The sequence below is a fragment of the Citrus clementina genome, unplaced genomic scaffold, assembly GCF_000493195.1.
Source record: "Citrus clementina cultivar Clemenules unplaced genomic scaffold, Citrus_clementina_v1.0 scaffold_3, whole genome shotgun sequence".
Taxonomy (NCBI): Eukaryota; Viridiplantae; Streptophyta; class Magnoliopsida; order Sapindales; family Rutaceae; genus Citrus; species Citrus x clementina.
The window spans coordinates 3,483,268-3,507,788 of NW_006262339.1; the positions used below are offsets into that span (position 1 = coordinate 3,483,268).

Sequence of the window (24,521 nt, forward strand, 5' to 3'; positions counted from 1 at the left end):
TGCCTCCATCCACTAAATACTCTTTGCCCTTGGGTTGGGTTCCCTTCTATCCTGTTATCTTTTTTCTGTTGCTGAATTTTGCATTTCTCTTACTCTTTCTCTCCCACTCTCTCTCTCTCCTTTCTTCAATTAGGGTTTCCTCTTTGAGAACTGATCAGCTCCTGTAATAAATCTGTGAGGCTAAGGCTACTTTATCTTGGGAAGGAAGAAAGAAGAGCTCTAGCTAGAAAGAGCTATATATACTACAAGGGAAAAAGGTACTTCCCTTTATTATATTTCTTCTGATCAAAGAAACCTAGATCAAAAAGACACAAACAGGTAACCTTATGTAGCTGTTTTCTTCTTCCCTTTTATGTGCTAAAAATTCTTTTCTGCTCTTGGTTTCTTACTAAGCAAAAGGCTAGAGTGATGATACTAGATTCCTGAGGCTTACAGGCTCTAATTTAGGGCTTTGCTGTGATATTCAGATACCTTAGTACACATCTATGATATGATGAATTGCACCAGTGTCAGATCCCATGTTCAACTGATTTAAGAAAGCTATGTGTAATAACTTTAAAATTACTGATGCAACTCAATCTTTCCATTAAATTTAGAAGCAGGGACTGATGGCTAAATGAGAGAGAGGAGGAGAAAGAGAGTTGATAAACCGAAGAAACCACAAGTTTATAAAATCAAAATTAAGGAAGAGTACATGCATAGAACGCTTTAAATAGTTTTGACTTTATATTATGAGAAATAATTTGTGTAAATCAAATAACCATACCTTGTACTTTCAAAAAATAAAAACCAAAAAAAAAGAACACATAACAAAGTAAAAGTGAACATGTATGCAGGGAGACTGATAAAAGTTTGTCATATGTAACAAGTGACAATTAATAATCAGATGTTTGAGTGTTTATATATGTTTATACGTGTGAGAGAGAGTTAGGTCTCTGGTTATTGCTTTGTAGGGGATGATATTTTTCTCAAAGTGGCCGGTTTTCCCAGAAAAATATATATTGAAAAGAATTCTGAAATTTTCTGGAGGTCTTTGGATTTTATTCCAAAAAATTGATAATTCTATTTATTACATGTAAAAAATTTTAAATCTAAGAGATGTGACACAAATGTAAAAGAGAGGTGGAAACAACCAAACATATCAGATGATTTGGTCATATAACCTAGTTGAGTGTGAATGTGCTTTGCGGCAGCGCATTTGAAAGAGTAAGAGTTGATGTTTAGAGGACGAGATTCTATCTAGTTTTCTCGTTTAAAACAAAATGGATCTGTTGATGTTTTGAAAGGTTTTAAAAAAAAAAATTATAATCCATTGCGCCTCTTTCTTTGCTTTTTTCCAATGACAGTTGTATTAATTAATTAAGTTCGAGGAAAGCTTACAAGAATTAGTTGATAGGAACCTCTAGTTGCAGTGGGAATGGCTTCATCCAGCAACTCTTACAATTCTCCATGTGCTGCCTGCAAGTTTTTGAGGAGGAAATGTGTGCCAGGTTGCATCTTCGCACCTTACTTCCCACCAGAGGAGCCTCAGAAATTTGTGAATGTTCACAAGATCTTTGGTGCAAGCAATATGACAAAGCTTCTCAACGACCTTCTCCCTCACCAAAGAGAGGATGCTGTCAACTCCCTTGCCTATGAAGCTGAGGCAAGAGTTAGAGATCCTGTTTATGGCTGTGTAGGTGCTATCTCGTTCCTCCAAAGACAAGTCCATAGGCTCCAGAAGGAACTTGATTCCGCGAATGCTGATTTGATACGCTATGCCTGTAATGAAATCCCACCAGGTAGCCAGCTGCCTGCACCAGCACCGCTCTCGGTGAGTTCGATTCATCCTGTGATTCCTCGGCAGAGGCCAATTAGGATTGGTAATGAAGGAGAAGGCTTCTATCAGCCTCCTAGTGCTTACACTCATCCTAGTTATATTCTGCCTTGGAATGATAACCCCTCACCCTCAGGGGATATTAATCACGGAGGAGGAGGAGGAGGAGGACAAGGTAATATGTGAATGTGATGATGAAATCATAAGCTACCCCTTGATTCCAAAGTGTAAAATCCATCTAGGGTTTTTCCTTTGGACATCATCACTATATTTATTTGGTCGAGGTTAATTTCTAGCTGGCTGGTCTCACTTGGGGTTTCTGCTAGCTAGATTTTAATTTTCTCTATTAGCTATTTATTTTGGGTCATTTAGTATTTATCCTAATAATTGAAGGATTTGGAACCCAATAAATAAGGCCGTAGAGCGTAGTGTATGGCTATTGAAACCTTTCGCATTATGTTATAATTTATATGCAGCTCTAGCCATGTGCATGTGGATTTGCTGTCCTCTGTCACTGTTGTTTGTTTCAGAATAAATGTAACTGTATTAAGTAAAGGGGATTCTCTAGCTAAGTCTACGGCTTAGTCCTCCCTTTGCATCATTTATTAATTCTTACCCTTTCTTTCTACTTTGTTCTTGAGGACCACCATCTTATTATTACTTTCTCACCAAAAATTTTCAAGAGCTTCGTAGCCGCAGACTTAGAATTCATTAAAATATGAGTCATTGAGATGTCCAAGTTCAACTTCCAACTTGCACCTACTTGACCCAACCTAAGTACATCTATAGAATTCCCATTTAGATATTTTGTTCCCTTTTTCTATAAGATGGCAATTTAATTGCAAGTTACTGACAAACAGAAAACAGCGCACCGAACGTTTGTTATTCAATAAGTAGCTACTTTCCTAATATATATATATAGCAGTTCTACTGTAATCAATCTGTCAGCTCTAGATTTTATTAGTTCTTTATAATTAGCTTGGATATATTTGCATTTCTATGGTGGCAAAATAAGCAAATGTTTATCTCAACAGTAAAGTCAGAGTCGCTGACGCTCATTGGAGCCCATATACAAAGTAGTATTATTGATCTTCTTTCATTTTCATCTAAGGCTTATCAGTCTCTACATCCCCAGTCTTTCCTGTTTTCATGTCAAAAATTTCTTAGACAAAACAGTAGAATCTAAGACAAAAGGACATCACATACAGTAAAGTTCTCTCTCTCATACTTTATATCATATTATATATTGATCATTTCTTCAAGTCCTATGTGATTATGTCATAATTGTATTATGTGATTTTTTATTTTTTTTTGTGAATATATGAAGAAGACATGATGCATATTCATCCAAAAAGGCTATAACTCAAAGCTGCGAGAAAAAATTTAACCAGAAAAAGAAAATGAAAATTAGGGTTAGGGTTTTATTACACCTGTATATAAAAGAGCAAGGCTTTTTCCTTGGTCTTCAGCCTAGCTAGCTTATTTAATATTTATTCGTCTCAAGAAAAGAGTGAGGTGTCATTTGTAAAACATGATTTTAGAGAGAAGGTGAGAAATGACTTCGAATTTCCTTTATCTTCTTCGACTGTCAATTTCTTTTCATTATTCAACACACGCATGCACACGCTCTCTTTTTGGTTCATATACTCACACCACACGCTTGCATTCATGTGTCGCTGTAATTTGGCAGCGTAAAGCTTTGATTACGATCAGCTCTTCTGTTTCTTATTCACTTTTTTGTCAGTGTTTCTCTCTCACTTTTAAAGAGACACAATTATAATTACTGTGACACTCATGTTACCTTTCAAAAAAAAAAAAAAAAAAAACACTTATCATCTTTCCCTCTCAAAGCTTCTCTGGATTTGGGTCTCTGCTCTCTGTCAGTTCCAGTGAGCAGTGAGATTCACGTCTATTGTCCTCCAATTCACCACCTCCTGCATTCCTTTATCGAGATTGCAAAACACTCGCCCTTTTCTTTCTTGGAATTTTTGCTGAACCAATTCAAAATCTTATTGTAAAATCATTTATACTAATATATGCGACATATATGAATTGAGTTTTGGTTTGATGGTTGTACTGTTGAGGACAGAGGGGGTACTGAGAGTGGGGATTGAAAGTGTGGCACTGGCATGCATAAGAAGATCTCAAGTTAAAGTTGACGTTGAGCTTTTTATTTATTTATTTAGGACAGAATTGAAAAAGTAGTATGTATTTATATTAATTGAGAATCCATGATCAGATTGTTTCTCTCTGCAAAAACGTAAGCAAGAAGCAATGCACAGGTTAAAATGGCAGGGAAATTGAATATTTTAATATTTGTTATGTTCAGGGACAAGACAAAGTGACAAACATCAACAAACAATAGGACGCGCGGGTCCTATTTACGCTATTGCAAATGCCAGTAATTGTATTGTGTATGCTGCTGTAGCCGGGCCTGGCCTGGCATTGACCCCCACACCACATGTACAAGAAAGAAAATAAATTCTTATACCCTCTTCTTCTTCATTTCGTGGGTTTTGATTTGGATGACATTTGACAGCCAGCCACAGCCACTCTAATCATTTCTGTCTTTTAGTTTTTGACGTTTCACACGCTCACACCACACACACTACAGTCGAAGCACTTCTACTGTTCCTCCCTCTCTATTTAATTTTCAGATTTTACAATAGTATAACCAGATATGATTGTTGTGGCTTCTGCAATACCGATGCTTGCGTAATTCTTTTTTGTGTTTTTTAACTGTTGGTTCTATGAGTATTGTTTGCTGTCACCAGCTCAATTGAAAAATTATTGTTTCAGAACTTTCCTGTACACGTTATTGAGTTAATTATATACGATGAAGTAATAAAATATCTTGTCTGGTAGTCCAAAGGCCAGCTCATTATCAAATGAAGCTGCTTAGTTTCAATAACTCACATATTAATTGAGACAGATTAATTAGTAGTGTTCAAGTTCTCAAGTGGTAATGGAGCGTGTCCCAATATTTTGATCCCTAGCTGACTGTTGATTAGTAATCGTCACAACACTGAATTATTGAAAAATAATGACATTAAGGGATGTTAATTGTTGCCATCACGTTACTTGAGAGTCTCGTATTATTCATGGAGAAAATCTTTTGACATTACTCATTACAATATATTTTTTAAAAAACTAAAATTTACATATAGTATGATATTATTGAGTTGTTGTAAGAACCCATATTGACTCTAAAAATTACAATGCATCAATTAACCTTTAATATCGGTACTATACTATATTAATAGCCTAATTAAATTCAGCTATGAACCAATTAATCGAATTTAAAAAGGATTTATCTATTTGAACTTAAATTTATCTCATATAAACCAATGGAATTAAATTGGATATTTTTTTTTCTGTCAAAATCAAAATTTAATCAAGTTGAAATAGTATGATCCAAATTAATAAGGTATCAACCTAAGACATTGTCGAGTTAAGGAAAAAGGCTTATAGTGATATAATTATATGATATATTACAATACTTGTAATTGCATATTGTAACCTAGTAATCATGAAAGCCAAGAAATCTTTAAACATTTTTTCATTTAAATAGTTTTATTTAGCTGGCCACTTGAGTTTGAATCCTAAAGGAAATAGAGATTACAAAATTGATTTGAGATTTATCCATGTCTCTACATTTTTTATTTTAAAGAAATAAATCTTTGAATTTACATTTATCTTATGATTATAGCACATAGTTATACTACTATTATATGTTCTTACTTTTCATTAATTTCATCATTTGGCTCCACACACTCCATTAACTAAGCCCTTGTATGATATTAAGGTGGGCAACTGTAGGCTTTAAAGTCACTTATAACACATAATGATATTACTGTTATATGTTATCATTTTTCATTAATTTCATCATTTGGCTCCATACACTCCATTATCTAAGTCCCTATTTGATATTGAGGTTGGGCAGCTGTAGGCTTTAAGTTACAGTATTTAAGTGGCTTGGCAGTTAATTAAGTTGATTTGATCCCTTACTTATATGGCTATATTATCTTTATAATGTTTTTCAAATTTATTATTTAAAAGTCATATTCAACACACACTATCAACTTTTATTTTATAATTACAATTTTTTTCTACAATAACAATGGCTTAAAAACTGCAGGAACTAATACCAAACTAGGCTTAAGCAATATGAAACCCATTGACTAACACATTGGGAGCATACAGTTAACTGCGCAAAGTGGGATATGCTGTTAGAGAAATCACTTTATTAAAAAACAAAAAGGAAAGCCGCTGGTTTGATAAGAACTCCCCATCTTCAATTTTTTTTTCTCCCACTTTTTGGGTAAAGCAATTAACATAGACCAAATTAAACCATTTCGTTCATTTACATACTTTACCAATTTTCTGGCTATTATTTGTAATGTTTGACCATTTGATCATCATTTAGGTTATTTTTGGCAATATTTATTAAATGAGGCGCTGTATTGTTTTTTAAATAGCCAATTGAGGATAGTTTGAGAGGTAGAGGCATGATTTCTTTTTGCTTCTGATAATGCAACATACCTAACAAAATGTTCACATATCTACAAAAGAATATTTGACAAAAAATAAAGTTGTTCAATACATACCGTCAAAAGGAGCCCAAATTCATCATATCATATCTTATGAAAATACACGGTATGCATCGGTTATGGTGCCACAAATAATGCATAATGATCCCAAATCCAAAGTATATATGTTCTATGAGCTAGCTTTATACATATGTTTTTTTTCTTCTGAAAAGTATGTTGAAATTAAGATTCATGAATTGCGAAACGTCTAGATGCATTTATCACCTTACTCCATTGCTTACACTTACCTGCAGGGCCTTAATTTGAATCACGTCACATGCACATTTTGTTTATGATGATGTTTGGACATTTTATAATGAAAAGGGTTTGGTTTGTCAGATTGCCAATGATGATGGTCATGATGGTCACCATCGGTATGACGATTAAAGTAACACAAGATCATGAAATAAACAAATGCGCTTTAATTCATGGGTATATATATATATATATACACACACCATCTTTCTTGAGCAATAAATAAATAATTAATTTTTTAATAAAGAAGGGTCATACTACGATTATCATATACAAAGATAGAAACAGTACAAATCTAGCAAGATATGAAGAATAAAAGAATATATATATGGTCATAGATTGCCGAAATATAAATAAATTATAAACTGCGTAAGAGTATGGAGCCAGTTGCTGGCCCCTGCAATCTTTTGAAGATTGAGAGGGGAAGGAATCAGAATCACTCGATCGCCACTTCCCCCCACCCCACCCCACCTATCCATATAAAAATATCATGTAAGTGTGTGTTCGTTCTTCCTCTCATTTTGACTTTGATTTAATTTAAGTGATGCTCTCGTCAATAAAGTTTTGCCCCATTGCTGCCTGCAATAACATAATTAATAGCAGCAGTACCCGAGTTTTCTCTTTCTTTAATATTTTAATTATTAAAGCATTTCGTGGACTTCTTTTTCTACCATACGGCTGTGCGATTTCTGCTTTACCTTTTAAATACTCCGATCCCCTCACAAACGGCAACTGCATCAACAATTCAGCCTGCATTTTTTTTTTTTTTTTTTTTGGGGGTTTCGTCGTTATTTTTTTTTTTATTATTTTGCCTTCATATACAGTTTTGGTATTGAGCTGGGCCTTCACATGCTGACCACCAAAGCCCAATGAAATTTGATAAAACTGGGTTGCGCTAAAGCCCAACCATCCCTGTCTCCTTTGAATGTTGCCAAATAGACCCCATGTGCACCTCAAATACACTACACCTACTTTCGCGCAAGCGAGAGAGTGATCACAGAGCATATGAGGTGTAATCAGGATGCTTGTGGGGTGATTTAGAAATACTCGTTCGCATCCACTCTGTTATTTCATCTTTGTGTACATGAACATGAATGCCGGAAGCACGGTGGTTGAAAGTGAAAGCATTTCTCATAAAAATGTAAGGCAATTTCTTTGGTCTGATATATTATGGTCAATTCATCGCTGCTTGCCGGCTTTCTCGCTTCGTCTGTTCTTCTAGTTCCAGAAGCGCGCACGCGTAGCCCACAAAGCAATTTTTTGAGATATGCTTTGGATTTTCCATAACAAAGTCAGCAATATATATACGTGGCTGTCTCCTTCACCATTGTTGAATGAGAAGCCCTTCATGAATAGACCCAAAAAAAAACACAAACAACATAGAGTAATCTTGGACTATTAATAAAATCAAAGCGTAAAAGTTCTGGACGTAGTCCACCATTTTTCCTTTTCAAGGGTAACAAAGCTGCTTATTCTGATTTAATTTGAAAAGATGGCCGAGGGTTTGGTGAGGCTCTTCATACAGAGATTAAATTCTCTGCTATTTCGTGAAACCGAAACCTTTTCTGGACTTGAACATCAAACAGAGAGGCTCATGACCATACTCAGGGAGGTCGGAGGACAGTCATCCGGACTTATATGGAGAATGAATGGTGGTGGTGCTGCTAGTAGTTGGATAAACGAGTTGACAGGTGTGATTTTTGGTGTGGATAATCTTATCGCTAAGTTTATCATACAGATGGATCAGCAAAAGGAGTCTGATAGGGCTTGCCAGACCAAGCACTTCACAAGTGAATCGCAGGCAATTGAATCACGTCTTGCCGCAAGTGTTCAAGAAATGACACAACTGACAAAATCAACTGCTGTCGGAGTTGATAAGTAAAATAACACGGAAGAGCATCACACTTCAGCACAAGCAAATCCAGCTTCAACTAGAGAGGACAAGGATAACTGGGAAAGCTCTCATGGAACTAAAGAAGGCCAGACAGAAGTCGAAAACTCAATTATCATTGGAGCAGAGAAGAATGAAAACAAGTCTCCTCAAATGGAAGAAGGTCAGACATCATCATCCCTTGCTTCTCCATCCTTAACGGAATTATACTAACTTGCCTTATTACCTTCAATACTGTTTGAAGTATTGCCGTGCCTTCCTTGAGAATTACTGGATACCTAAAGGAAGGTGAATACGATTGTTAGTAGCAGACGGCCTTTTACAAAAGAAGGCAGGGATATTAAGGGAAGATATAGCAGAAGAAAATACTAACAGTGATCAACCTGGGAATGCTCCAAGCAAACAATCAATATAGAGACCAAGCAACTACTTTGACTGTCTTTTCTCCTTATTGACGCAAGATGGAGGAAGATAATTTGATTGCTGCATGTAGCCAGTCAGATTCAAGTAACCCCCATGGTGGCCACCATGTTGCAGTATTTTCAGACATGGCAACAGCTGCACCCCTCTTAAACAATGTCCTGCCACGATCTTTGTTATTCTTGGGAGGTCAAGATCTTTCTAGTGACTGGGAAATGGCTGAATTTTGATCGGTCAAAATATTTACAGGTGATGGATCTAGGACGTACCAAGATTGTTAGATTACAACAGACATATCTTGGCTTAATGCAAACTTACATATGCAAGCTTTTGGCAAGAATTGGCAATTTAAGCGCCCTACAAACTTTCGATACCAGATGGTGTGGGGATATAACAACACTGCCTATGTAGATCCTTGACCTTGTATGATTAAGGCACATCAGGACGATCAAGAGCACATGCGTTGGTGGTGTGAAGATACCACTGGGACCAGAAAGATTGAGCAATATTCTGACCCTCACAAGCATACATGCTGGTGATGGCATTGAATGAGTCCCGAGAATCGCACAATCTACTTCATCTCAGAAGATGGGGGGTGAAGGATGCGGCAGAAGAGAATGTCGTAGAGCTGCTTGCTTCGGTTTGCACTTTGCAGAACATTCTGAGCTTGTCTTTAGAAACAAAACATACTTAACCAGGGAACGCTTATCCTCTTGCACACTTTCTCACCTCCACCTCTTCTTAGGAAGCTTCGCCTAGAAGGAATTCTACAAAAGCTACCTGATTGGATTGGTTCAATGGCAGCCTCACCAACCTTAGATTAGGTTTCTCATCTGTCTGAAAACTCAGCATTGGTAATCCAGCTCCTACCCAATTTGAAAACTTTAACTCTGTGGCTTGCTTCCAAGGCCAAACAGTTGGAGAAAGAATTCTGCAGCGTAGGTGGGTTTCACAAGCTTGAGATCCTTATCATTGCTTTCCATGTTCTGGAGGAATGGACAGAAATTGAAGAGGGAGCACTACCCAGCTTGAAGTACCTCCAATTACATAAGTGCCTGAAACTGAGGATGCTCCTGGAAGATTTGCAGTTTGTGGCCACATTGAAGCAGTTGCAAATACTGCCTTTACTTGATGAGCACAAAGAGAGGTTGAAACCTTATGGAGGAGAAGAAAATTACAAGATCAGGCACATTCCACAGGTATCATTCATACCTACGTCTGTTTTGAGAAATTTGAATAAGTTATCACCATGCAGACCCCAGGAAGAGGATACAGCAGGGTTGACGGCAGATGAAGTATGAATAATCTAAGTCAAGGAAATTTGTACCAGATTGTGGTTATTAGAGATATTTTATTTTATGTCTTGTGGGTGTGTTGAATCTATTCTCATTTCCAGTCTTTGTAATTGGTTTTGTGAACATAAATTTAGTACATCCTATATTTTGAGATTCTTGCTGGCTCAAAGGACAGAAATAATTAGATTACCAAATCTATTTTATCATGTGCCACATTACCGGTTGTATCATAACCCATGGACCATGACCAAAGGGGCACAGGAACTTAATCAAGCACAACAGTGTCATGAAAATTTGAACTTAAGAAATCGAACTGAGAATTCTTAGGTTATAGGTGGTTAACAAGTGCAAGGTATTTGTCTAAGAAAATGTATACCATCCCACATGCCAACTACACTTTTGAGTTCAAACAATTCTTGATACCAGATTAATCTATTGCTAAATGTTACATGCAGATAATACATTTTGATTTTTGTATCACTTCAATTCTTAAAAAATTGCAAAATTTTTCTTCCATCAAATGGAGTTCGCGGTAGACAAGGTACATACCAATCATATCTAGCATTTACCTTGTCAATGAAGTGGTTTGTTAAATCACTAGATAAAAGGAGAAGACATGACGAAGGCCATCAAAGTTAACAATGAATTCCTAGAAACTAGAAGTTTTAATGATCTTTTACCTTGTATGCAGCATCCAGTCCAAGGTTTGGTATGAAAGAGGATTCGAAAGGCCAATTCATCAATTCTATATTAATTGCTACTGCCGGAGACCCAGCTAACCCCAGCTTCTTTTCTGAGTCCATTATCCACTATATCATCCCTTAACTTCATCACATCATCCCACCTCCCATCTTCAGCATATGTGTTAGAAAGCATCACTTTGTATGCACCTTTCCTCGGATCATTTTCAAAGAGTTGGTGAGCAACAATTTCTGCCAAATCTGAATTCCCATAGATATGACAACATGATAATAGTGCTCCTGAGACAGCAGGGTCCACTGGCTTTGGCAAGGACCAGATGAAACTGTATGCCTCCTCCAAATTTCCAGCCAGGCCCAGGAGCTTCACCATGTAAATGTAATGTTCAGTTTTTGCTTGGATGCCATATTCTTCTGTCATCCTCGTGAATATTTCACGGCCATCATTAACAAGGCCACCATGGCAGCATGCACAAAGAAGAGCAGAGAAAGTAGATTCATCAGGATTTAATCCTTTCTCTATTATATCCCGAAAAAATTCAAATGCTTGGTATGTAAATCCATGCAAACCAAGACCCAAAATTACTGAATTGTAAGTGATGATATTCCTTTCTGACATAGTCTCAAAGACTTGAATACCCAAGCCCAAATATCCACATTTTGAATACATGTCTACAAGAGCAGAAGAAACCATGACGCTCAATTCAAAACCATGTTGAATAACATAACCATGTATTACAGCACCAGGCCATACATTTGCTGATTTAGCAGCAGCCGCCAGCACACTGGCAATCAAAACAGGATCAGCCTTCTTACCTTGCATGTTCAGTTTCCTGAAATAGTACAATGCCTTTCCATAATCCCCTTGCTGAGAATACCCAGTAATCAAAGCCGACCATGTAACTAAATCAGGATGAAACAAACTATTAAAAACATGATAAGCAGAATTCATGCAGTTGCATCTAGCATACATGCTAACCAGTACACTACTCACATAATCATATGAATCAAAACTACTTTTTAAACAAAACCCATGAATTCCTTGGCCTACACTCAACAAACTCGGTTCCCATAAACCTGATATTAACCCAACCAAAGTATACTCATCAGGGGTCTTCCCTAGACGAAGCATCCAATCAAAAAGCTGCAAGCTTTTATCCCAAAATCCGCAATGTGCAAAACCAGAAATCATAGAATTACACAACACCAAATCCGGGTCAGAAACTCCATCAAAGACCTTGATTGCCTCGTCAATGAGGGACAATTTTGAATAAGCAGTAACAAGTGCACTACTAGTGATAGAATCCCGTCCTAATCCAGAAACTATTGCTCCTCCATGGACAAATCTGAGCCCAGGTAAATCAGAATTCTCAGAGCACGCGCGGGTGATACAGGCATACGTGAAGTTATCGGGCTTTAGTTGAGTTCTGAGTAGGTTTTTGAATAGGGATTTTGCATCATTAAATCTGTGGGCCAGCGCGTAAGCGCGAATAATGGAGTTCCAAAGGAAGACGCTTCGTTGAGGAGTTTTGTCGAACAGGATACGAGCGGAGGGGAGAACATTGTTGAGGGCATATAACCTTACGAGTTTTGTTGCGTAGAAGGGATCGCGTAAAAGGCTTGCTTTGGCGACTAAAGCATGCAGTTCTTTGGTTCTTGATAGGCTTTGATGAGACTTGGAAAGCTCCAGGACAAGGAAGTGAAGATTAAAGAACATCAAGACCTACAGCCGTGTTAAAAAAGACATGGGCAACGTCGAACCTGAAATTAAAATATGTTTGCGCATTGTGTTGGCCAAAAAAAATTAATAAAATGAAGTTATACAAAAGTTGGCTAGCGAAGGAAGAGTGTGTGAAATAAAATCAACAATGATCAATGCAATTCAACCTGATACATTTTATTTATATTTAGATCTTTGACCTGTGAAGGCCAATACACATAAGCGTCTAGCGACGAGTAACGTTGAAAGTTGATGCATACTACAACTACCTCTTGATTAGGCTTATTAATTGGTGGCAGCAATACGTAGTATTAAAAAGTTAACTTGTTGCTTAACTTAATTAATTAATTAATTATATATATATATATATATATAACCAGCATAGCAGAAACGAACAAACAAAAATTACAACAGATGATGAACCATATGTCTAATGGAGGTTCGTCAATCCAAAATAGGAGGCATTGTCTCAGGGAAACACAAGTTTTCTGGGTACAAATGAGTTGTGATCTCTGATTCCACAATGAGAGGCAGGTATAAAGCCAGCTTCGTTGGGGTAAGCTAATAGTCAAGACTGCCATTGCTTCTCCAACCCACTATTTCTCTTCTCATCCGTATCTCATGCCGAGGTGCGAGCGGAGTAAAAGCCAGAATTCAAATATGGCAACAAATTACTACGACTAACATAACAATACGGATTGCAAGTAGCTAGCAAGTAGAAACATGAACAGATACGGTGGGAACTAATAATATACTTACACTACTTTCCACGTGGGTATAAAGAAGAGTTGCAAACATACATACATATATAGATTAGAATTAGATAGATCATCGTCAAGCTTCATATTATTGGAGGAGGAGAAGGTGACGCTTGTGAATTTCGTCGATTTCCGGTCGGCGATGGTGGAAACCGTGGAATGGATCTTAGATTCCTGAAAGCCGCATTTCCTTTGCCATAAATGACCATATTATTTTCACATTCCAAACCGCCTTCTTTTCCTGGAAATGCTTTCCTTGAGCTACTTCCCCTGTTGAGAACAACATTTGACACACTCTTCTCGCCAAAGCCACCACCTTCCATGCATAAAAAGATCGATCACAGCCAAATTAGTCATTTAATGAACATAATTAACTTGAGCCCGAAAGACACAATTATACACACACACATGCAGAATAAGTAAAAAGCATCCGTTATCAACACCATGTTTCACTAGCAGGCCTTAACTCGGCTAATTCAGTGGCCCTAATGGATATTAAGAACAACAAATGCGATGATTACCATCAGCAAGCGATGCCCAAGTGTCCGCAACAAGAAATACCACCACTATTGCCGTGGCCAACTTTGCCGGAAAACTACTCATCATAAAGATTAAAGTTGAACAATCCAATTATTCTCTATTTATGCTATGCTATTTTACTCGATATGTGTTCGCATGCCAATTAACTCAATCTGCGTTCACATCCAAATTAATATGTTGTAGTGGTGGTTAGGCAGACGACTTACGCACATGAATAAAAAATATATAGTTAGGTTCGAATTTCCAAAAGTTGACTCTGATTTTCAACACGGATTAATTGTACACTCCACATCACCAGCTCAGCTATCAAGTATGAACGATGGTACAGCGTGGAGCGGTACCATGAACTAAAAGAATGACTAAATTATAAGTACAAAGTTCCAAGTTTTATCCACCTGCTCCAACATAATATTCCATGCCTCCTGTTGACTCAAGCTCATGAAACTCAAATAACAATAATTCATTATTACTTGTCTCGGTGCCGGAGGTGTTAAATGACTTAATTATCCACCATTAATGTGCTAGTTTATCAATGAGTGACATGACGAATGATACATCAATTGGAGCACAAGTATCCCAATTCTGCATGTTGAATATGCTATTTGTATATTGCAATTGGCACAGCCAAGCGTAATAATCTAATGTCAACTTTGCTTGCAAGATAAACTACGACTAATAAACCAGTTGTTGACCGTTTCGGGGAGTCAAAAACCTCATGCCAAGAATGGGAACCAGCAATTGAGGGTCCCTCCCTGTTTATTTGAAACACATCAGTCCCAAATGAAGAATGTAGTAATGTCAAAATTTTCTGCATCTTTATCAAAATAAGATCAACACAAACAAGAACGGACCCATGCCATACGAAGCCGCTAAAGGCATACCTTTCCCCACTCATCTCAGGCAATTCACCCATGACATGAAATCAGGCAATTCACCCGAGACGTGAAATCAATTGAGCTATCACCCTTCCTATTCCCAAAATTCAAAACAAAAAGCCTGTATACCAGTGTGTCTAGCTACGTCTAACATTTTGCCATACCTATATGCATATGCATCGAGGTACAGGTAACATTGTGGCATACTCATTATTTGTTTAACTGCAATAAATTTATTGGGGTTTTATTAACATTTCTCACTCTGAATCCCCTCCTTTTACTCTCACACAGGGTCCCCAAGTAAAAGCCTCAAAGGCAAACTCAGTTGACAAATATCCCCTTACATACTCAGAAATTGCATACACCAACTGGGAAGCCAGAATTGCGCCAACAAATTGAAAAACATGCGGTATGCATATGCACAATATTTTGTTAATCGAGTAGAAACCAGCAAGTTGAAACATGAACAAATACACTGGCAGCGACAGCCATAGACCAGTCACAAACATAGGTAACTTTCATATGTGGAGGAGGTGCAGGTGAACTGTACAAAGTACGAACTTCATTGATTTTTTATGGGTGCTCGTGGAGACCCTGGAATGGATCTTAAAACATGGAAGGGCAAATTTTCCTTACCAGCATTGACCAGATTTTCAGATCCAAAGCTGCCTTCTTTTCTTGGGAATGTCTTCCTTGAGCTACTTTCACAGCCAAAAAAATCATGTGGCAAACTCTTCCATCCAACTCCACCTTCCAGGCAAAAAGAAGATCATAGCAAGTGAGAAATTGGAGTATGGACAAAAGGTCAAGCCCAAAAGACCTGTGACACAAAAGAGCAGAAAAGAATAAGCATTGTAAACACCATATTTTCAAATGATGATGAAATGCTGATCAAGGGAGTCAGGTGAAAAACAATTATGGCTTATTTCACACAACAGACTTAATTGGCTAATCAAGTTCCACGGCGGTAGTGGATATTGAGAAATACCATCATTTGGTAGTGCAGAAGTATCCACAACAAGAAATACCACCAATATTGTGGTTGCCAATTTTACCAGAAAACCACTCATTATAGAGGAAGCGAGATTTATGGGCACTGAAATAAGATAGGTAATTGCCGGTTGATCTTTGTTTTGAACAATAGGCACTAAAATAATCAGAAAGCAAGATTCAAAGATTCTATTCTTAAGCTATGCCAACTTGTTTTAATATTTATGTTAATATGTTGTATAAAGTAGTTAGGATTTTAAATAAACATTTGTAATCAGGTTTAAATTTCAAAAGTTGACCCGATTTTGAGGTCACAAATTGAACTCTACATCTCCAGCTCTGAACGAAGCTACAGAAGTCACTTTTGGAGAGGTGCTGTCATTGTGCCAGCTTATGACAGCAGGACCCATCTTCGGCTAGCTGTTGTGCAAGTGTGAAGGAGGAACAATGACTTGTGCGGTTTCCTAAAGATGAGGTTCAGCATGAAATGAGAACTTTAATCTAAATTAACAACTGAATATTAAGGGGTAAGTAGGCTGATAATTTCAGAAAGTTCTAAGTTTTTTATCTGTTTGAGCCAATATTCTGAGGCTGTAGTATAGGATATGTTGAACTATTTGATGACTCAAGCTTTTGAAATATTTGCCTACCAATAAATATTGAATATACTATATGCACATAGACATTTGTACTGAGAACAAAAATCTAATGTCAACTACTCTTCATTATGCCACAAGATAAATGTTACGACTGACTAAGGATAAGGAGTTAACTATGACTAACAAACCAGTAAGCAACAATTTATCAAGGAAACAAAAACCTCGTGCCAAAGGATGGGAACTGGCAATTGTCCCCATGAACCGAGGGTCCCTGTTCAACACACCAGTCCGAAATGCCCTAAAAACAGTCCAAAATGAAGAATCTAAGGACTCAGTTCTCTACATCTTGAGCAAAAGTTAAACAATGGTTCCATTTCTATTTATAAACTTTGAGGCATTGGTTGCATCACAAAATGATACTAGACCAAGATGTTCATATTTGCAAGATTAAAATTAGAATCTAGCTTTGCACAATAACACGTGCATTAGATAGAAAGCAAAGACCAAATTCAAGACAGGCAAAATAAACCAGCCATGAGAACCATATGCATGTCAATCCAATTCACACAGGCATTGACACAAATATGATAAGAGCAATGAAAGAAGGCAATAAGCCCATACCAGACTAGCCGCTATACGGCACCCACATATCAACGTAAAATTTCAAAGACCGTGGTAAAGCCCTTTTCCAGTCGTCAAGATCAGGCAATTCACCAGTGAGAGCAATTAAGCTATCATCTTTTCTGTTCCCAAGACTCAAAACATAAAGCTTTTTACCAAAAACCTTATGCATGGCCTTCAATGTTGCCTCCATAACAACCTTCCCATCTCTTCTAGAATCTTCTGCCTCCACACAGCTGCCTCCTACGTTAACCATAATCCTCCCACCTTTTCTCAAACACTGTCTCAGCTTCTCCCAGGTGTTAGGATCTTCAAGTTCAGACAACAAACTGCCTTTACTGAATAAATCAACTAAAATGCCGGAAAACCCATCTTTTAAGCTAGCTTTCAAAGCATTACCTACGTAAACGAAAAGCCTATCTGGGTAACTTTTCTCGAGTTTTTCAAGTGCAAAAAATTCTCTTGCAACTTTTATAACAGATGGATCGAGCTCCCATCCATGAATCACAGCTTCAGGGTACAAATCTAGTATCAAACGGGCGGCGGAGCCTGCACCAAAGCCGAGGATTCCTATTGGCCCAGGTGGCAGAATGGGAGGCAGAGTGGCGAAAACGTCGAAGTAGGTATTTGTGAGCGACCTGAAGAGGTATGAAATGCTGTGGATGTTTCCGGGGCCGTCTAGAAGGAGGAGTCTAGCGCCGGCGAAAGGGTGGTCGACTTTTCTGGAAACTTCTAGAACGCGGATGTAGTTGTATCTGGACCTGAATTTGGCGATAATTCTGACGTCGTCGGCAGGAACGCCGTCGTCTTGGGTCTTGGTTTGGTGAGTGGGTTGAGATTTGGGTGGCGACAGTCGGAAATTGAAGGGCTTCGGTGTGGTGCGGTGGAAAGGAAGGCGGGAGATTTGAATTGGGTAAGGGACTAACGGTTGGATTGGGATTTGGATTTGATGGGGAATCATTATGTTTCCGCTCTCCGCTCTGCAGAAATAAAAATTATGAAATGAAATTCCGTTGCTGCTTTTAATAAATGTAATTTTTGAAAAGAGCAGCCTGCTAAGTGCTAGCTACGGTACACTAAAGGCCAACTGGCCAAGGGACATTCAATAAGGATTTTGTGCTTCTTTGCTGCCTCCAAGAGACTATGTCATCAGCCATAGGGGTGATTAAAATTCAATCTGATCTGTTTAATTTGTCTAATTTATAAAAATTTAATTCGTATAAATTTGATCCATGAATCTGTGGATTGGATATGAATTAAAATTTTAAAAATTCACAATCGATGGATTGGATATGGATTTACTTCTATAATAAAAATCTGTGAATTCGCAAAATATATATATATAGTTAAAAATTTATTAGAAATTTAATTAAAGAATATTATAAATGTGACATTACATAGTTACATAAGCACTATAACATATCTTAATCATTACCCAATAATAATATTAAATAAAAAATAATTAAATAATCAAATATACAAATATAACTTGTAAAAATTATAAAATAAAATAAAAGTAAAGTCACACGCATTGGCAAAAGTAAAGTAATATAATGTCAAGTTACCAACAATTTGTAAAGTCACCCAAAAGCAAAGTAACGTAACGTCAAGTCACCAATAATTTGCAAACAAAAAACCCTAAGTTTTCCCGCCGTCACACGCACTAGCAACACCCAATACTGGTTCGATACACTCTCGACACCGTTTTGAAGAACGTTGGCCGCGTGATTCCAGCGAGAGCAAGCCATCTTCTTCCCTGAGTCCATCGAGCCAATTTTACAATCACTGGTTCCAGCCAAACAATTGCACTATCACAACCTTCAATATCGCCACCCGCACTTCCCCTGGTTCCCATCGTTAACGGCTCCGTAATTACCACTTTTCGACAAGTGCAATAGCTCTGGTGAAATATCAGACTGTGTTTGATTTCAGAAATTTCACCATTTCAATTAATCATGGCTTTATTTGAACAACTAATTTCGGTGTTATGTTAATGTATTATTGTAACTTTATTTGAATAATTAATTTTAGTGTATTATATTTTAAAACTTTAAACGTATTATTGTAGCTTTATTTGAACAATTAATCTCAATGTACTATATTTTGAAACTTTGAATGTATTATTTTAGTTTTATTTAAACAAATAATTTGTTTAAATTTTATTCAATTTTAAATTTAATTGGTAGTAAAATTATTTTTATATTAATTTTTTTTAATTTCATTTGTTCATGGATTGGAGAGAACTAAAAATTTTTAATTCGGAAACTAATGCGTAAAATGGTGAATTGGATATGGATTAAGTTAAATTCGCATCCGATCTGCAGACGTATGGATTGGATATGGATTGAGTCAAATCCGCATCCGATCCGCAGATGTATGGATTTGATTTGAATTGAGTTTAATCAATTCGTGGATTAAATTGAATTAAAAAATTATAATTCGCAAAATTATGGATCGGATATGGATTGATGTCTAATCTATAAAATCCGATCCACGAACACCCCTAAATTCAGCCCAATAATAATGAAATATAGCAGCAGCACCCCCCGTGCGAAAGCATTTAAGAATCACAAGTAGAACAAAATTCGACCTAAGTATCACCTATATGAATGTTTTTTCTGCACAGTTTTTTCTTACAGTTTTGGTACCCTGTTTGCATTTTGGATGCACCTAACACACTTAAAAGTTTAAAGTTTAAACAAAAAGGGGCATTTTTACCCCATTTGCATTGCCTATTCTAATGCCCATCAAAAGGATCTAACAAGAAATCCCTACTGGAAAAATATACTGGCTTAAAAGAGTTAGTTCCCAGATAAGAGGAGGTCTCATGTCTACATGCAAATTGGAAGCTACAATACAAAGTTCCATTAATGTCTAGGTGATGGATGCCCATCTGATTTCTCTTCATCCATGTCATCTGCACCATCCCTGTAACAAGAAAATAGCACACAAAAACACTTACATCTCAGTACAAAAGTTGCACAATAAGTAAAACCCAAGAACTTTCTTACCCAACTTCTCAAATAATCCCATTACGGACAGAAAGTATAAAGTTCTATCATCAAATATTCAAATTTACTACTATTTTTTTAAAAATAAAGTTTTATCATCAAATATTCAAATTTACTACTATTTTTTTTTTTTAACTCTTAAAGGGAAAGAAGTGTGCACTTGCCTCATCATGTGATCATCAAAATTTGTCATGTGTGGAGGTCTATCATCTTCATCATGGTCTGACTCATAATCCTCACCATTCCAGATGCGAGGTTTTGGTCTTCGCTCCATGTCCTCTTCCGGCTACATCCAATCATAATCACATATGACCAAAACAAAAAGAGATATAATCAAGGGAAAAAAATGCAATACCAAACTAAATAATAATGTAAATTTGGCACTGGCTACTAACCTCTTCGGGAACTTGGGTAGTGGCTGGTGTTGTCTGAAAAGGTACACTGGGGGCATGAATTAGTCCCGACAGTTGCTCAAGTAGTGTGTTCCTGGAAAAAATATATTTGTCACAAAAAGTCTCAGACAACAATGGTCCATGAAAATAAAGCAAATTTGAGCCCAGGAGATGGAAGGACGGATTGAGCAACTAGTGCATACTTTTAAAAGATATTAACTGCAGATTATGGTCAGAATTGGCCAAATCATAGAATGATCACCAGGGTTTAGGATCTACCTATCAGTAACTCCTCTCATGGAATTGGATGACCAGCAAATTAATAGATTAGCAAATAAGTAGAAAATATATGTGACCTAATGACTAGTCAAAGAATAACCATTTGGATTTAACAAATACAAATCCCAAAGTCCATGGAGTTGGAAAAACCCCACAAGTAAACTGACAAAATAGAATGATCAAATGACAGTCTCCCAAACAAAAACTACAAGATCAGCCTTTCAGACAAGGTTCTCCAATCCACTCAAACAAACTTATGCCTAAAAGATAAAGCAGGCAGCCAGCTGCAAAGGACAACCTTTTGCCTCCCGCATCTGAGAATAAAGATGTATCATACAATAGATAATTAAAAACAACTCAACTAGCATTGATCATAATTTTTCAAAAGTGAAGAAATATCTTAACTGTTTAAAATCAGTTGAATAAAGGTAGAATATAGTCAACTAGTCCATTCCCTGATAATTACCCTTTCTTGGATCATCATCAGTATACATAAAATTCATTAAGTAGCACTAACGACATTTCAAACAAATGCATAAGAATTTAATATGAAAATGCAGCTTTGAAAATGAAAGCAAATTAAATGGGGAAGTAAACAATTAGAATACCTTATCTTCTCCATATCTTTGTGTGCGTTTAGGTTCTCCATGTTGCATGGTTCAACATGAAGAGTATAATCTGGTCCAAAGTACTCATAGTATTCATTGTAAGGCAATTTATTATCAGGTTCTACTCCAACTGCGACAGCTGTCTGCAATAACAGAAATAAACTTATCATGATTTTTTTCATTCTTTACCAATAAAAACGCTCAAGAACTTTTAGAAGATTGAGAGGGAAGATACCTCGTAGCACCAACAACGAGCAACATTCCGGATGGTATATCCTCCACCACCCAGAACCATCAAAGGAACATTGAAGGATCTAAGAAAGTGAAGGCAATCTGCATGGCCTTTAACCGACAAGTTAAAGCAGCCCAACCTATCACCAGACAACGAGTCAGCTCCGCATTGGAGAACAACTGCATCAGGCTGATACACTTCCATGACTTTTTGGATGATGGGCCGAAAAAGGCCACGGAAGCTTTCATCATCTAAGCCATCATTCAGGGGTACATTCAGGGCATAGTACTTCCCCTGCCCAGCCCCAACATCCCTGATATGCCCTGTCCCAGGAAAGAAATCCCCAAATTTATGGAAAGACACAGTCATGACTCTGTCAGTGGTATAAAATGCCTCCTCAACGCCATCTCCGTGGTGAACATCAATATCAACATACAAAACACGCTGCCAAATGACATAGAAACAAAATCCTCAGAAAAATCATACAGTAATTCCAAGATGAGAAAAAGCAAAACAAAGGCTTCATTTAAAAATCGTAATTTGTCGTCTAATAAGTAAGATCTGATTACACATTCCAAAGATCCTATTACATTAGGACCCAAACCTCCAACCTTCAAAAAGAAGAGAAGTACCACCAGATCACAAATTCCGGTGGGAAATTCTAAAACAAATTTCCAAAATAAGATATGAGATGATGCAATCACTCATGGGATGTGACAGAGCATTAAGGATTTGCATTTTGCAATATATGCAACCGCAAAACTGAATCAAATATTATATCAATTAATGGCCAATATTTATGCAATCCTAACTCAGCAAAAGATGCTAAAATAATTTAAAATTGAGAGAAAAGTAGACCTGTGAAGACAAAAGTAAATTTTTATACATCAAAATGTAGTAGGTATGCATAGAATCACCATCAAACAGTTAGTCTCTTCCACGCAAAACAATCATCTTAGAACCAACCTCGTTGCATAAGTTAATTTCAACAGAAATCAAACTCATCAGCAGCTGTAGCTTACAATCATTACTAACATATGAAACATTGACTTACAAATCTAACAGCATCAAATTCAAATGCAGTAACAAGACACCAACTTAGCTCAGCAGTTAATAAGTAAATCAAACAGATAGATAGATAGATAAAGAAACACCAAATCCATGTAGTCAATAAAGAAGAAATCATCTTTCAATAAGTTAACAGGGAAGGTTGAAGAAGAATAAAATACCCTGTGAACTTTAAGCAACTCGAGAATGCCAAGGACAATATCATTGACATAACAAAACCCAGAAGCTTCACTCTTCTTAGCATGGTGGAGGCCACCAGCCCAATTCACGGCAATATCGGCATCACCTCTGTTCAACTTAACAGCAGCACCAATGGAGCCGCCAGCAGAGGCCTGGCAGAAACCAAAAAGCCCATCAAACACGGGACAGTCCTCCCCGACATTGAAGCGTTTCAAGTGCCTCGAAAACGAGGGGTCGCCCGACGACTCGGGGGACACGGAGGCGAGGAACTCGACGTACTCGTCGGTGTGGAACCTGCGGATGTCAGAGGGCCCCGCCGGGAATGGACGGTTGACTTCCATCCGACGGTGGAGACCGTAGTGGACGATGAGATTGTGGGCCATGCGGATTCTGTGGGGCTTCATTGGATGACCTTGTCCGTAGTAATAATCGCCGATTGTTGGTTCGTAGAAGTAACTCACTCGCCGCTTCTTTCCATCGGGACCTGATACAAGCGACGCGCCCTCCGTTGGCTCCTCCATCTTGCTCAACTGCGACTTCTCCCTCTTATGCCTTTTTTTTTTTCCCCCCCGTTCCCTCTTTTTGCAGAAATCTAAACACTGAATCCTATTTCTCCCTATATATAATGTTGGTTTTAATGTGAGCTGGTTTTCTTTAATTTTTAAAAAATTACTACAGTAGTTCAAAATTCCAATGGGTTGAAGAACCTCGTATGTTTATTTATAAGATTAGGAATCAAAATCTAGAACGGAAAAGATTGATAGTGTTCACGTGTTAAAAATAAAAGGGTGAATACATCATATATATATTTTTTTATTTAAGGAATGAGAACTTAATTTTTATGGGAGTTGAGAAATAAGTTGTATTTTTTTTTAACTCTCCATTTTACGAATTTTTATAATTTCTAAATTAATCACTTTTATATTTTGGTTTTTATTGAAGTTTTGTTATATTTATAAGGCAAAATAAGTGCTTCATTATTTATTATTAGTAACAATAGTAATAATATTATTATTATTAAAATTTATTAGTTTTATTATTATTAATTAATTAATTAATTTGAATAATAATATTTACAATTATTGTAATAAATAATGACAATATTCCACTAAGATAATTTTAATAATTTAAAATAATTTATTTCGATTTTAAAATAAAATAAATACATTAATAATAAATAATTTATTCTAATTCTCATTCTCAATTACAATTTCAACACACAGTAATTCGTTATTAATAATGGCAGCATAAATGTACATTGATTTACGAATGGAATGTAGAATAATTCATGCATATTATAACAACAGTACGTCAAAATCCAATGTAGATTGCGGCCAGGTCTTTGCATAAACCTGGACCAGTGCCTCCACCAGGCTTCCTCTAGAGTGACAAACGATTCACAGAAGACGAGACGAGAGAGGGAGGCGACTCCAAAGTAAGACTTAAGGAAGATGATAATCGCAGTTCGTTGCTTCGCTTGCGGCAAGCTCATTGGAAACAAATGGGACACCTATCTTGACCTTCTTCTTCAGGCTGATTATCATGAAAGGAGATGCACTTGATGCCTTGTGGTTGGTCCGCTATTGCTGTTAGGCGAATGCTCATGACTCACGTTGACCTCATTGAAAAGCTAGCTTCTTAACTACAACACTTTGGATATGTCTGACACCAGCTGAGGAAGCCC

The 24,521-nt window shown here is 37.0% G+C and overlaps 4 protein-coding genes and 1 pseudogene across 12 annotated transcripts; 2 read left to right on the forward strand and 3 right to left on the reverse strand.

Annotated features, from left to right (window-relative positions):
* Positions 1-2,450, forward strand: LOC18046016 (protein LATERAL ORGAN BOUNDARIES). Of its 3 annotated transcripts, none has more exons than XM_024188934.1 (2): positions 1-318; positions 1,347-2,450. In XM_024188934.1, exon 2 carries the CDS (start codon positions 1,418-1,420, stop codon positions 2,000-2,002), a length of 585 nt encoding a protein of 194 aa, XP_024044702.1. In that variant the 5' UTR covers positions 1-318; positions 1,347-1,417; the 3' UTR covers positions 2,003-2,450. The 3 variants fall into 3 exon arrangements, with proteins under 3 accessions (XP_024044702.1, XP_024044703.1, XP_006439893.1); XM_024188935.1 differs by having other exon boundaries at positions 1,397-2,450; XM_006439830.2 differs by having other exon boundaries at positions 1-257; positions 1,397-2,450.
* Positions 2,451-7,762: 5,312 nt separating this feature from the next.
* On the reverse strand, positions 7,763-12,810 carry LOC18046017 (putative pentatricopeptide repeat-containing protein At1g64310). Of its 4 annotated transcripts, none has more exons than XM_006439832.2 (3): positions 10,947-12,810; positions 8,935-10,126; positions 7,763-8,829 (listed from the first exon to the last, which is right to left on the reverse strand). In XM_006439832.2, exon 1 carries the CDS (start codon positions 12,679-12,681, stop codon positions 11,017-11,019), a length of 1,665 nt encoding a protein of 554 aa, XP_006439895.2. In that variant the 5' UTR covers positions 12,682-12,810; the 3' UTR covers positions 7,763-8,829; positions 8,935-10,126; positions 10,947-11,016. The 4 variants fall into 4 exon arrangements, with proteins under 4 accessions (XP_006439895.2, XP_006439894.2, XP_024043529.1 ...); XM_006439831.2 differs by having other exon boundaries at positions 8,925-10,126; XM_024187761.1 differs by having other exon boundaries at positions 7,763-10,126.
* A 613-nt stretch (positions 12,811-13,423) lies between these two features.
* On the reverse strand, positions 13,424-18,154 carry LOC18046019. 4 transcript variants are annotated; one of them, XR_002906338.1, is made up of 3 exons: positions 17,068-18,154; positions 15,494-15,607; positions 13,424-13,758 (listed from the first exon to the last, which is right to left on the reverse strand). XR_002906338.1 is itself a non-coding variant. In XM_006439836.2 (2 exons), the coding sequence occupies exon 1, from the start codon at positions 18,026-18,028 to the stop codon at positions 17,072-17,074; it is 957 nt and encodes a 318-aa protein (XP_006439899.1). In that variant the 5' UTR covers positions 18,029-18,154; the 3' UTR covers positions 14,798-15,677; positions 17,068-17,071. The 4 variants fall into 4 exon arrangements, 2 of the variants coding, with proteins under 2 accessions (XP_006439899.1, XP_024043533.1); XR_002906337.1 differs by having other exon boundaries at positions 15,494-15,677; XM_006439836.2 differs by lacking the exon at positions 13,424-13,758 and having other exon boundaries at positions 14,798-15,677.
* A 1,442-nt stretch (positions 18,155-19,596) lies between these two features.
* LOC18046020 (histone deacetylase 6) lies at positions 19,597-23,559 on the reverse strand. Its single transcript, XM_006439838.2, has 6 exons — positions 22,819-23,559; positions 21,593-22,033; positions 21,358-21,500; positions 20,474-20,564; positions 20,243-20,364; positions 19,597-19,995 (listed from the first exon to the last, which is right to left on the reverse strand). The coding sequence occupies exons 1-6, from the start codon at positions 23,356-23,358 to the stop codon at positions 19,935-19,937; spliced, it is 1,398 nt and encodes a 465-aa protein (XP_006439901.1). The 5' UTR covers positions 23,359-23,559; the 3' UTR covers positions 19,597-19,934.
* A 729-nt stretch (positions 23,560-24,288) lies between these two features.
* Positions 24,289-24,521, forward strand: LOC112100384 (annotated as a pseudogene).